General features: G+C 38.0%; 1 protein-coding gene across 1 annotated transcript in view; it reads right to left on the reverse strand.

Moving 5' to 3' along the window:
• The window catches only part of MUC6 (mucin 6, oligomeric mucus/gel-forming), a gene marked incomplete at its 5' end in the record, with an annotated part of 30,060 nt that overhangs the window by 341 nt on the left and 16,031 nt on the right, over nt 1-13,688 (reverse strand). The window contains 12 exons of the mRNA XM_010294310.1: nt 1,069-1,217; nt 2,343-2,516; nt 5,213-5,275; nt 5,790-5,933; nt 6,663-6,819; nt 7,811-8,050; nt 8,493-8,678; nt 10,420-10,530; nt 11,080-11,221; nt 11,958-12,109; nt 12,888-12,997; nt 13,103-13,155. Of these exons, the coding sequence (XP_010292612.1) occupies nt 1,069-1,217; nt 2,343-2,516; nt 5,213-5,275; nt 5,790-5,933; nt 6,663-6,819; nt 7,811-8,050; nt 8,493-8,678; nt 10,420-10,530; nt 11,080-11,221; nt 11,958-12,109; nt 12,888-12,997; nt 13,103-13,155 (1,681 nt within the window). The remainder of the gene's footprint in view (nt 1-1,068; nt 1,218-2,342; nt 2,517-5,212; nt 5,276-5,789; nt 5,934-6,662; nt 6,820-7,810; nt 8,051-8,492; nt 8,679-10,419; nt 10,531-11,079; nt 11,222-11,957; nt 12,110-12,887; nt 12,998-13,102; nt 13,156-13,688) is intronic.

Below are 13,688 nucleotides of genomic sequence, written 5' to 3' on the forward strand. Positions count from 1 at the left end.
AGAACTGGGCTTGAAGGGTGCCTTCTGACAACTCCGCACCCCCTGCCTCTTCCTCTAGCTCCTGAGGGAAGAAGAGCCTCTCCAGATGTGCATGTCTCCACTCCAAGGCATTCCAGACTGGGCAAAAACATCTTCTGGGAAAGCTGGGGTAAGTGAAGCAGAGACTTAGGCCAAGGGCATGTCTCAGCTCCCTCTTACTCACCTACTGGGACTTGGTGGTGAAGAGTGGTTGCTTGGGTTCCCTCACTCTCTGTAAAATAAGAAAGTATGGATATTAGTAATGGTTGGGAGCTGATAAGGTTCCTAGTTAAATTGGGTTGTGATACTTCCTAAGAGGAAGCTGTAATTGCTAGCACAAGAAAACCCAGATATGTGCACCCCAACTGTACTTTGTAGGAGATGCATGGCTTGGGAGAGAGTGGACACCTCCCCTCCCATTACAGTAGACTTCCCCCCCGCACAATGTCCCAGCCTCTGGTGTTGGTTGCTAACCTAGCAATTCATGCTGTCATACAGCCTCAGAGGCGGCTGTCCTGGTTGGCATATGGAGTACCTGCCATTCTGAAGTGTAATTTCCTTTTTTAATATTTTTTGAGGGGAGAATTTGTTACAATGGCTAGGGGTAACACATATTCTGTCATCTGTCAGTTTTCAAGAACTCACTGTGAAGCACAGAGAGGTTTTGCCTATATTTGGAGGAAGTATAGAGTATGGCCTCAAAGAGAAATGTTAGCTTTAAGATGTTATTTGGATGTCAGATGCTTGCTCCATTGGCAAGACACATAAATTTTCATTTTTATCACACTTCTTCAGTTATCCATGTCCTTTCCTATCTATTTGCAATGTTAAGACAACTAGTAAGAATGCTTGTGTCTTTCATAAGGAACACATTGACATGTGTCTTGAGTGATGGCTTCATCTGGCAGATATCAAAAAGTGATATTTACCTACTGTTGTTAGTTTAGGCTTGCTGAAAGTTGTAAACTGAGATGTGACTTGAGTAGGTACTGAGGTGGTTGTCGTTTCCTTTTTGATAGTGGTCTTGAAGGGTGGTGTGGTGAGCCTTACTTTTTCTGTCTCTGTTGAAGCAGCAGTTGATGAGGCAACAGGTGTAGGCTTTGGTTTAGTTGTCGTGGTTCTTTTTGTTGAGGTAGTTATGGAAGGGATAGTGATGATTGTAGTCATGTTTGGTGTGGTAAAAATTGATGTTGTATGTTCTTTTGGAGTAAACGTAAGATAATGTGAGTAATCAACTTGTTGAATAATTAAAAATAGATACATTATGAAAAAGCTACCCATATTCCAGACACACAGTTTTCACCCTTGATCTTTTGAATATTTTCTGTGTATTGTTCATACTCATGTTCTCATAAGTTTGCTGAATCTTTCTCATATCTGTTTTCTATTGTCTCATATCTTTCTTTGTTCTAATTGTTTAATTGTTCTAATTCTCTGTATTTTTCCTGTATTAGATTTTTTTTTATATAATTTTTCTAAGAAGTTAGCTTTGTTGTCACTTATTGACTAAAGTCTGTATGGGCTTTGCCCAAATGACAATTTCATTGGTTATTCTTATGTTCTAAATCAGCTACAGTTGCAGCTTCCTGTAATTTGCATTACAAAGTTAAATAACATAATACTGTAGGACTTTCCTTGTCCCAGTGCACAAATAATCTGTCACAATGGCAGCCTTTGAAGTTGTGTTTTGACTCCTGTGGGACCTCTTTTTTTTTTTTTTTTTACTGATAGCCTGGGTCCAGGATGGCTTATTAATTGAAGTGCATGTTGGTGGGAAGCTACGTATTATTGTAAGTCTCCACAAAGCCACAGAATCAGACAGTAATTTATGTTGGAGGAGTCACCCTCCTGAGGGCAGGACTGTAAAATCCTAAACAAAGCTGCTGCACTGATACCTGTGTGACTCTGCTTTGGAGCCTGCTTACATTATGCAGAATTAATAGGTTGTGTGCTCCTTGAATATGACTGCATAACTGAATCAGTTGTGGAAAAGAGGATGAAGCTGTGCTAATAAACTCACTGGAGCTGAGCTGTCTCACTGCTTATAGAACTTCTAATGTGCTTCTCAGATGAGTCACACAAGCGATTTTTGGTTGTATTTTTAACGTAGTGTCTTTCTCTTCCCACTCACTTTTGATCTACACTTCTGAACATTTCTGGTTTACAGACTCCTTTCTGGAAGCCTGCTCTGCCTGCTTCACAATTTGGAGTCTTATGCTTGGATGTTGAGACAGCTTGCAATGCTTTCCCAGGAGAGTGGTATCTGAGCTATGTAAGATTGGGTTTACTATAATTTATTTTAGAGAGTAACACTAAAAACCTACCAGTTGTTGACTTTATTGTGACAAAAGGTGATGCTGATGAAGTTCTTGCAACTGTGATTTTTGAAGTTATTGGTGGATTTGTAGTCTCAGCTGATACAGTAGCTGCAGAAGAAGAAATGCTAGGTACTGTTGGTACGGTACTTGTGATAGAGCTTCTCGTTACTTTAGGCTGCACTGTTGTAACAGAGAAAAAAAAATCAAAATTAAAGAATAAGAAACAGTTCCTGATAATCTGTTTATAATATACCTATATAAATTGAAAATTATTTTTTGAAGTAAAAACACTGTCTTAATAACTATTAGTAGTAACTACTATTAAAACCCATTACCTATTAGATGAAACATTTGGGAGAAATTATGCATCTATTCCTTTGCTATTATGTGCAGTGAATGCATTAAACAGGAATTCTTGCAGAAACTTTGTATGTTTTTCTTCATCACTTTAAAGTGAATTTGGCATAAATACTTCTGCACAGCAGCAGAGATGGAATTGTATTTTATTATTCACACAGCCAACAGTGTAACGTTTTCCCCATACCATCTATCTTCGGGGAAACGGATGGAATTTCTAACAAGTTTAAGATCAGTATATATAGATACCTTTCCTGGATCAGGCTAAAAGGGTTTGTTATACTCAGTCACACATTCCCATGAAGACTTTCTTAAATTGTTGAAGTGTGTACTGCCAGTCACCACTAAGAACTGTGTTGAAATTTTTGTGGGATTTTGTACATCACAGAATCATAGAATGGTTGGGTCAAAAGGGACTTTTAAAGGTCATCTAGTCCAACGCCTGCCATGGGCCTGAGCATCTTCAACTAGATCAGGTTGCTCAAAGCCCCGTCCAACACGACATTGAATGTTTCCAGGGGTGGGGCATCTACCACCTCTTTGGGCAACGTGTTCCAGCGTTTCATGACCCTTGTTGTGAAAAATTTCTTCCTTATGTCTAGTCTGAATCTACCCTCTTTCAGTTTAAAAACATTATGCCTTGTTCTATTGCTACAAGCCCCACTGAAAAGTCTGTCCACACCTTTCTTATAAGCCCCCTTTAAGAACTGGAAGGCTGCAATAAGGTCTCCCCAGAGCCTTCTCTTCTCCAGGCTAACCAACCCCAACTCTCTCAGCCTGCCCTCATAGGAGAGGTGTTCTATTCTTCTGATCGCTTTTGTGGCCCTCCTCTGGACCCACTCCAACAGGCCCACGTCTTTCCTGTGCTGAGGGCTCCAGAGCTGGATGCAGTACTCCAGGTGGGATCTCACCAGAGCAGAGCAGAGGGGCAGAATCCCTTCCCTGGACCTGCTGGCCACGCTGCTTTGGATGCAGCTCAGGATATGGTTGGCCTTCTGGGCTGCAAGCGCACACTGCTGGCTTATGTTTAATTTTTCATTCACCAGTACCCCCAAGTCCTCCTTGGCAGTGCTGCTCTCAATCCCTTCATGCTCCAACCCAGGTGCAGGGCCTTACACTTGTCCTTGTTGAAACTCATGAGGTTCACATGGGACCACTTCTTTAGCTTGTCCAGGTCCCTCTGAATGGCATCCTATCCCTCAGGTGTGTCAACTGTACCACCCAGCTTGGTGTCATCTGCAAATTTGCTGTGGGTGCACTCGATCCCACTGTCCATCAGAGACAAGACAGAAGTCCTTATTCACTAACAGAGATATTTCATTACTGATATCTGGAAATGCCTAAGTATACTTGGGAAACACTGTTCTCTCAAGAATTTTTTTTTTCTTAAGATGTCTAACAAATATTTCTGGGAAAATTTCTGTGATAATTGTGATACCAAGTTATTTTTCATCATTGCATTCTATGCATGTGAAACTGGTGAGCCCACTATGTTATGCAAAAAAGAATTGTGCTTACCTCATAAACACATATCAGGATGTATATCAGTGTGTAAGTACTAGTTTGGTCAACTATGTAAACTAACCTGTTGAAGGTGAAGATGTTTCAGGTGTGGTACTAGTGCTTTCATTTCCTGTTGTGTAAAGGTAGAACAGGCTAAGTTTGTGAATGAAAGGATACTAAAATATTCCAAATAAGGCAAATTTCAGATTGGATTAAAAGGATTGTGTTAATTAGTGAGATATTCCTAAAAAGGCTTAATATTATATATTTCAGTGGTAAACTTCACATCAACAGGCTTAAACAAAGACAAAGAAATAAATACATCTCATAATAAGAATGGACACAAGTAAGTTTTTACTACCTTTCTTATGTTTTTTTATGCTTAAGGGCACCTCACTTTTCAGGGATAATAGAATCATGTTTTTGTATGTAAATGAGATCACTAGCTGCGGTCCTGGTTACACAGGTTAGAATTCTGTAATGTGTGAAAAATTGTTCGTGAAGTTTTTTACATCTGCATGAAAATCCAAGCTGTGCAGCTAGAATCTATTCCAAACCTTATTTAATAAGATAGGTTTTCATAGAAGTAAACCATATGGTAATAAACCTTAAGTTAAAACAATTAAAAAAAAAATCTCTAAAAAGAGGTTTGTGAAGTAGAGTCCATTAGCTAGGTATGATCCTATTCTAGATGTTCTCTTTTTTAGTGAAAGGTGTGGAATACATCTGAGACCCACAGCTCTGCTGGGGCAGTCCCTCACCCAGGTCAGAACACCAATACAGTTTCAAGAAGACCCATGTTTTGAAAAGTACTCACATTTACAATGAACATAGATTTTCATGTCGCTAACGAAAATTTCTCAGGGTCATTTTGAAGGAAAGTTATGTTTGGATGAACACTCATTATTAATTGAGAGGTACTAGGAAAAATACCTTCCTTGAGACAATACAAATGTTTTAGTATTTTTTTCCAGTTACTGTAGAGGAAGAGAATGAGTATATAGGTCACTGCTTACCACATGGCATGCATCTTCCCTTCTCATGGTCAAAGTATTCATCATGAGAGCAGTTGTAACAGCCTGAAGAAAGGGGAAGAGAAGTATTTTTTACATTTCTCAGAGAACAACATTTCATTTATATTACTTATAACCTAATATCTTACATTTCTGTTATTAAAAATTTGTATCAATTGCAACATCATCTATGCAGGTAAGTCTCATCCTCAGAAGACGGGTCTGCCTATGTAGTAATTTTTTTGGTTTCTCCAACTATATTCATTTGTCTAATAAAAATATTAACTGCTCTCTCCACAGGTTTTCTTACCTGAGTACAGCGTATTCTTTTGATTTAGTGCAAGTCAGAGAATTTCTCCTCAAGACAGGCTGAGCTCAAGATAAAGCTAGATGTAGTACAGGTACTCAATTGATTATGTATTTAAAGCAGTAGTGGTAAGGTAAATGCCAGCAAAACTGCTTCAAAGATAACATCAATTAGAATACCATTATTTAACTGTGGTATGACTGATTTAAAAAACAGCATTGAAAATAATTACTATGTTACTGTTTCCTGGTTTACACTAGTATAGCTTATTACCTTCAATGTTGACATATTTGTAGTTTTGATTTGGACAATTACAAGGCCTGTAATGCCAGGTGCAGTTGTCATTGTTGTAGCCATAGGAATAAGCATCACCACTTCCTGTATTTTTATGAGAGTTGTAATACTCACAATAGACAGCTAAAAAAGGTAAAAGTAAGAGAGAAAGCAAAATTTTTCAAATTAATGGCATATTATTTTCAAAGGACTAAAGGGAGGGCACAATTAATAAACAGTTTGAATCAAAAATTTAGTCACTGAAGTTGTTAGCTTCTGCTGTAAACTGAAATTTATTCTTCAGTGAAGTCAGGCACTTCCACAATTTTTAATGCACCATATAGTGAAATGTTGAAAAGAAACCATCAAAAATGACAACTCTAGCATTGATTTATAACATACTCATCCTCTTTCTTGCTCCATATACAGTGTTCTGGAACACTTTGATATCATTTTCCTGTTTTACAATGTTCCAGCCAACACAGTTGTCTCTATTTCCTTGACATCCACACAGAAGGTGATTTCATCATAGCTAAAATGAAACGTATTTTTTTACAATTTCATACTCCCTCTGCTGACAAACTGACACTTCGCTATACAGTGGCAGCAGAAGAAACAGTCTGCCTTCTGTGACCACATTATTTTCTCTCTCATTACTCCATGGTAAAAAGAAACAGAATATTTTGGTTAATTTGGCACAACTGAAAACTGTAGATTTCAAACCCCAGGTGACTGAAGTCAGCTATTTGCCCATAGAGAAAATGCAACTTAGGAGGTGCTTATTAAGCAATTACCTATGTTGCCATACTTATATACTCACAGTAACAATACTTATCACTTAAACCTGTTTAAGGAGAGCTTAAAGAAACTTACGACAGAACTCAGGGGTCCTCCAGTCAATGCAGATACCTTTATCTAAGCATGCCATGGCATATACTGCAATGGCATCGCACATGCATTCACAGTCCCCTCCAATGTCACAACCACAAGAGTCTCGAACACAGGCCTCATAATAGGGCATACGATTCACCTGCATTGGAAAATGAAGTAATGAGTTTCATAGGAGTCTTTTGTGCCTATTTGTTAAGAAGGTGTTTTTCCCTGGGCTAAACAGTACATGTTCCTTTGAGAGTAACTAGTATTTCCTCTGAACACTTGTCAAAGCAATTACAATTCCACTTCATACAAATCTTTTGTTGCAAGAACATGGGAGGTGTCTCCACATCAACAATAGAAACTGATGATGTTTTGCCAGGTATGTATTTCTCAATTCATACTAGTCCTGAACACATTATGTATAGTCAGCTAAAAAAAACTTCAAACTCCACATCCATTCAGGCACAAGTGTCTAAGTTCGTCAGCTGTACACCCTTCATGGATATGCATGAGCACTGCAGCATTATCCACATTTCTCACTTGTTTTCACCTCTTGAAAAAAGGAGATTTTCCTTCAGAAGGCCTGGTTCTGATGAACCTTGTGATGTTTTAATTTCCACAAAGTGGGCAACTTAAAACAAATAGGAGGGTTGATGATATCTTGCTCTTGGGCTGATCTGCATCTTCTAAGTAATGCTGTTGATCTACTGATGAGAACAAGTGTTTTCAGGCTTTTCTTAAGTTTGGTTTTCTAACAAAGGCTGAATAGTTTCAAAAGAATGAACAGTGTATTGATCAGTATCAGGCATCTGATAGTCAACAGACTAATTGCTGATATTTAAGTCTTTGTTCTTTTTTTCACTCTGATATTTTTAACTAATCAGATAATGCCATACTTAGCTTTTGTGCTTACAAAAGGGCTGGTGAAGTGCAAATAAGAAAGGATGAAGACTAACATAAATGAGAGCCATAAAAACTTTTTATATATTTTATTAAAACTTATCTATAAAACTTTTAATATATATTTTATTGAAATAATAAATAAGATATTTATGGGAATAAGAAAATCAAATGCTGGAGTGTGAGCATTTGGGAAGAATACAGATTATGCCTATAAATAAAAAGAAGGCCAAATCAATTCTTACCTTATTGTGACAGGCAGAAAAGACTTGGCTGTTGATGATGGAACATGTCTTTTCTGCCCAAGCTTTACGGTAAGGGTTCTTGCTACAGGGGTCCACTACAAAGTACACATCCCCACAGACAGGATTCTCTTTCCAAGAATTGACAAATTCCAATTCATTTGATGCCACATACTTGCTTCGAGTTTCAAAATCATCCTTCATATTGCCATTATAGTTCCCACACAAACCACATATAGTTTCCTAGATTAAATGAAAGCGGCAATGTCAGTTCAGCAAGTTACAATTACTTGCCTTCCCTTTAAATTGCTGACAGTTTCCTGTACTTTAGTAGTGAATGTGATCTACAAATACTCTCTCGTACATTCTTAGCATCTTGTGTATGAGGTTCTGTTCATCAGTGCATGAATGTGTTTCTCTAAGCTGTCATCTTCTAGAGAGCAAATTTCACCATGCAGTTTTATAAAATACAAGCACTAAGCTCAAAAATTTACTGAATGCACTAAGGTAATCACTTAAAAATCAGCCTCCAGTGAAAATCTCTGCTGTTTTGCAGATAATGAAGAAAATGAACTGCTAGTAGCACCTCTGAAAAACCTTTGCCATCTTAAAGAGTCAAGGTGATTATCATCAAATGTGCAGTTCAATTGAAGGACAGTTTACGGAGGAAGCTATTCTGCAGTACCTGTGTTTCTCTGGAGGTCTTGATGAAGAAGTTCATGTGCTTATTCCAGATAAGGGTCATGTTGTATCTTCCTGGGATAATGATATCAAACATCAAGTGAAGGGCGTTCTTTTTCACGTTATATCGTACTCCAGGATTTTCCCCAGAAATAGTGAAGGTTTTATCTCGCAGTACGAAAGTCAAATTCTGGAAGAAAATTTAGCTGGATCTTATAACATATCAAATTTCAGTATTTCCTTACTGTATGTCACATTGCTGAAGATCAGATGCTGTGCTGCTACAGACTATCTTGACAGTCTTTGGGCCCCTCACTACAAGAAGGATGTTGAGGTGCTGGAGCGTGTCCAGAGAAGGGCAACGAAGCTGGTGAGGGGGCTGGAGCACAAGTCTTATGAGGAGCAGCTGAGGGAACTGGGGTGGTTCAGTCTGGAGAAGAGGAGGCTGAGGGGAGACCTTATCGCTCTCTACAACTACCTGAAAGGTGATTGGGGCAACGAGGGTGTTGGCCTCTTCTCCCAAGTAACTAGCGATAGGACAAGAGGAAATGGCCTCAAGTTGCGCCAGGGGAGGTTTAGATTGGATATTAGGAAAAATTTCTTCACCGAGAGGGTGGTCAGGTATTGGAACAGGCTGCCCAGGGAGGTGGTGGAGTCGCCATCTCTGGAGGTGTTCAAAAAACGTGTGGATGTGGCACTTTGGGACATGGTTTAGGGGACATGGTGGTGCTGGATTAATGGTTGGACTTGATGATCTTGAAGGTCCTTTCCAACCTTGTGATTCTGTGACATTCCCACTTATTTTTGAAAAGTCACGGTAGTCAGGTGAAGTCCCCAGAGAAAAAGGGAAACATTGCATCCATTTTTAAAAAGGTTAGAAAGGAGGACCCCAGGAACTACCTGTCAGCCTCACCTCTGTGCCTGGGAAGATCATGGAACAGATCCTCCTAGAAGCTATGCTAAGGCACATGGAAGGCAGGGAGGTGATTTGAGATAGCCAGCATGGCTTCACCAAAGGCAAGTCCTGCCTGACCAACCTAGTGTTCTTCTATGATTGAGTGACTGCATCACTGGACAAGGGAAGAGCTACAGATGTTGTCTATCTTGACTTCTGTAAGGCCTTTGATACAGTCCCCCACATCCTCCTTCCCTATAAATTAGAGAGATATGGATTTGATGGGTGGACTGTTCGGTGGATGAGGAACTGGTTGGATGGTTGCATCCAGAGGGTAGTGGTCAATGTCCAGATGGAGATAGGCAATGAGTAGTGTTCTTTGGGGATCTGTATTGGGACCAGTACTCTTTAATATCTTCATCAATGACATAGTAGGATCGAGTGCACCCTCAGCAAGTTTGCACATGACATCAAGCTGGGTGGTGCAGTTAACACATAATGAAGGCCTCTAAGATGATCTGTTACTACTGGGCTTTACTGTCCCATAGAACTGAGAACAGTAAAATTTATCCAATTCTGGAAGCTGTCACACAGCAGTGGACATGAGGATAACTACTTCTTGCTGTAGTTTCATGGATATATCTCAAGTAAGATCTGGATATATTTTCAATTGCTTAGAGAAATTTGGAGAGATTTTGCTCATTATCCATGATGAGAATTCCTCAATTTTATACTATTGTTTTCCTGAGTTTGGTGGGGAGGAAATCAGTATCTTTTGACTGAGCAGTTCACTGCTTAGTCAGTAAAGTTCAAAATTTTACAGCTTCTATGTAGGCAAGAAGTTTGGGGACTGAAACATTGACATGAGAATTGAAAAAAACCTGATGGCAATTCCTACTAAAACTGAAGCTCTAGGTTTAGCACATAATTTCACTTACAAGACATTACTTCAAAGATACAGCTAAAGATTCCAAAAGGGAAACAAACATGGGCTTAAAATAGCTATTCAGTTGGGTAACAGCAACCAAGATCTTACCCCAAGGTAAATGGTGATGGATCTGGAGCACGTAACTCCTGATTTCCCACAGATTACATTCTCAGTAACAATTTTGAAAGAGGAAACAGGTCTATTAACACTGCAGCCATCCTAAAAAAACCCCAAAAAATCACAAAAATCACAAAACCCCATAGACTGTGTGTCTGGAGTCTTCCAACTTAAAACATAAAAGCATGAAAAAATAAATAAAGCTCAAACATGTCATGACACTGATTCTGCCTGTTTTACGAGGTGATGACCTCTGATTTGGTAGTCAAACTGACATCATTTCCCTAAAAGATATAGTTGGCTAGTACAGAATACATACATATTGATGACTATTTAAACATGTTATTAAATCTAAAATTGGTTGTAATTGTAATAAATAAATATTTGTTCTTTAAATATATAAAAATATTTTTAAAACATACTTAAATTTTTTTTTTTTAAATTGTAGTAAAAATGTGGTTTGAGAAGTAAATTTTTTTCATCTTAACTATTGAAATAAGCACAAAATATAAAAGCACATGAAGTGTTTATAAAGATTCAAAGTGCTCTATTGGTTACAGATGCGTCCTAGGATATTTTTAGTAGCCATTTAAATCAAACTATTTTTTGATGCTAAGATACTGCCAAAATAAGCAGTAAGAGGCAGATTACCATAGCTAATATGTATTCACAGTTGCCATCAAACACGAAACGCTGTCCATCAAAAGTGGTGATGTGGCCTTCTCCATACAGATTACACGTTGAGGAACACTTTGATTTCTGAACACATTTCCATTTGCCTTTTGTGCAAGTGCTGCGAGTGAGAAGAGAAACCACACCCAGATTTCAAAGAAAAGCCACCTTAACCTGCTTCTTTTTATATACATCACTTTTATAGGTAAGATGTTCATTTAATTGACTTGCATACACCGTGACCAAGTTACAATTAATATAAAAACCATAACTAAAAGTTATGGACTGCCTAGAAAATTAATTCATGATAAAGAAGAAATCTTAAGTAATTTTTTCTTTCTTTTTTTATGAAAGAAAGAATATAAAACTCATTTATTTTCGCTCTTAATGAGAACAGACGTCACTGTGTAGTTTAGGTGGTGTTTTTTTAATACTAGATTAGTAACTGGGAAAGGAATAAAGTACTTTGAGAATGCTGCTAAAGAGATGGAAAAAATCTTTTGGGAGGATTGCTTTTAACTACCGAAAAGAACAAAGATTGTGCCCTCATCTTTATTTAGGTGGAGCTGTTGATCCTTGACCTTACGTAATTTACAGTTACAGGCCCTACTGGATGCCCACATTCCTGGATATGCATATGACAGAAATTATCCCTGAAGCCAGTACTGTGACTCTTTTATCTATACATACATATTGTCAAATGTTAAGCTTCTCTTTATCACCTCTGTGCTTTGTGACTGTATTCCTTCTGTTCAGCTATTGATGTTTCCAACTCTCCTGTCAACTAAATGCTTCTGTTAGGCAGTTGTACAGTTTAGTGAAATAGAGGTTCCACAATGGAAAACTATGATTCTTACCAGATCTCGCATTCAGTTTGGATCTGTTCACCTTTTCCATAAGCAAGACCACCATATTCACATGGACACTCCTCAGCTGGAACACACCTGCCGTCGAGGTTTTCATATAGCCCATCAGCACAGACACAGCCTGATTCGCATTTAGTGGGTATCTGGTAAAGATCAACAGATTGCAAAATGAAATGTGAGATACATTTTATCTTGTATGTGAATGGTGTCAAGAGTGCACCTGTGCTAAGTTCTAGTTTTGACTTGGTTTCAGGTTTGTGATTTTCCTTCTACTAACATACTAGTCAATCAAACTAGTTTCACTGACGTTGTAAGATATACCTGTTGTGTGAGATATTAAACATACTTGAAGAGTCTGAGAAATTTATTTTTTGGGGCTACCAATCTTTTGGACAGAGTACAATAGGAGTTTCTTTATATAAAGGAATCTTATTACAATTCTTCCAATTAGTTTGTTTCCTTAATATAAAGGCATAAAAAAACTCTATCAGGATAGACCAGAAGTCCACGTAGCCTAGATCTCCTGCATCCTGTGACCATCAGCAGCAGATGATTGGGAAAGAATAGAACAGGAAGCATAAACCACATGTTCTATCAGTTACCAGTGACACGCAGCTTATGGAGTATCTGAGCCTGAGGTGATAGCCATGTAGTTAAGAGTCCTTAATGTATTTTTATTCTATTCATTTAATAGAATTTAATTCATTAATTCATGGAATTTAATTCCTTTAATCACTTCTTGAATATATGTACATTTTTGGTGTGCATACTCTGTGGAAAGAAGTCTGATGTTTAACTGTATCATGTTAGAAGAAATAACTCCTTTCATTGCACTAGAAGGAATGTAGTTAAGTTCTAAGTAACTACTAGAATATTCTTCCTCTCTCAAGAGGATAAATATCGCAGAGCTGTGAAACCCACACATTCAATTCCAGTAGCCAGCATCTGACAGGTAGGGGCACATGCAGCTCCATACTTGTTTTCTAAACTGTCAGAACATGAAACATATTTCTTAGGAGCCTTGCAGCTTTCTAGGAAAAAGGAAGAAAAAAAAACATTGGAGAGATTGTGAAGTAGCAATTTTACAACATGGGGGAAAAGAATATGTTTCTAAATAAAACATATCAGACCCATACCTGCAGGATTTTGAGGTTTGCCTGTGCAACTTAGCCTCCCATTAACGCAGTAGCTAGGTGGGGAAAAAAAAAAGGAATTTCAATGCAATTCTCTCCTAGGAAAGAAATTTTATTTTTTTGCAAATTGGCTTCATGTTTCTCACCATTAGAAATGTTTAATTTATGTTACTAGCTCCTTGTCCTTCGAAATTGAACATGAGTTAACTTGCCTCTCTTTACTTTTTGTAGTATCCAGTAACATCAGTTTTGAAAGTGAATAGTAGAACATTCACTATTATGATGGCCTATCAAGTCATTCTTGAGGTTTGTATATAGCTATCCAGATGCTGTTGACAACATCTTTTACTAGGAATAATCAGATCTTGCTTATTATTTTCTAATTTTTTCCTTAACATTTCCAAGCTTAAGGTATGTGAAATGCTTTTTGTTCATGCAAGAATATTTGTATCTTACGAAAGGGCAAAAAAAGATGTCTTAAAAACTAAACCTTTGCTATAAAAAGTAAAGGAGACTGTACTGGTGTTGGCTGGAATGGAGTTAATTTTCTTTGTAGCAGCTTGATGGTGCTATGTTTTTGATTTGTGAC

This window comes from Phaethon lepturus, unplaced genomic scaffold (assembly GCF_000687285.1).
Source record: "Phaethon lepturus isolate BGI_N335 unplaced genomic scaffold, ASM68728v1 scaffold3869, whole genome shotgun sequence".
Taxonomy (NCBI): domain Eukaryota; kingdom Metazoa; phylum Chordata; class Aves; order Phaethontiformes; family Phaethontidae; genus Phaethon; species Phaethon lepturus.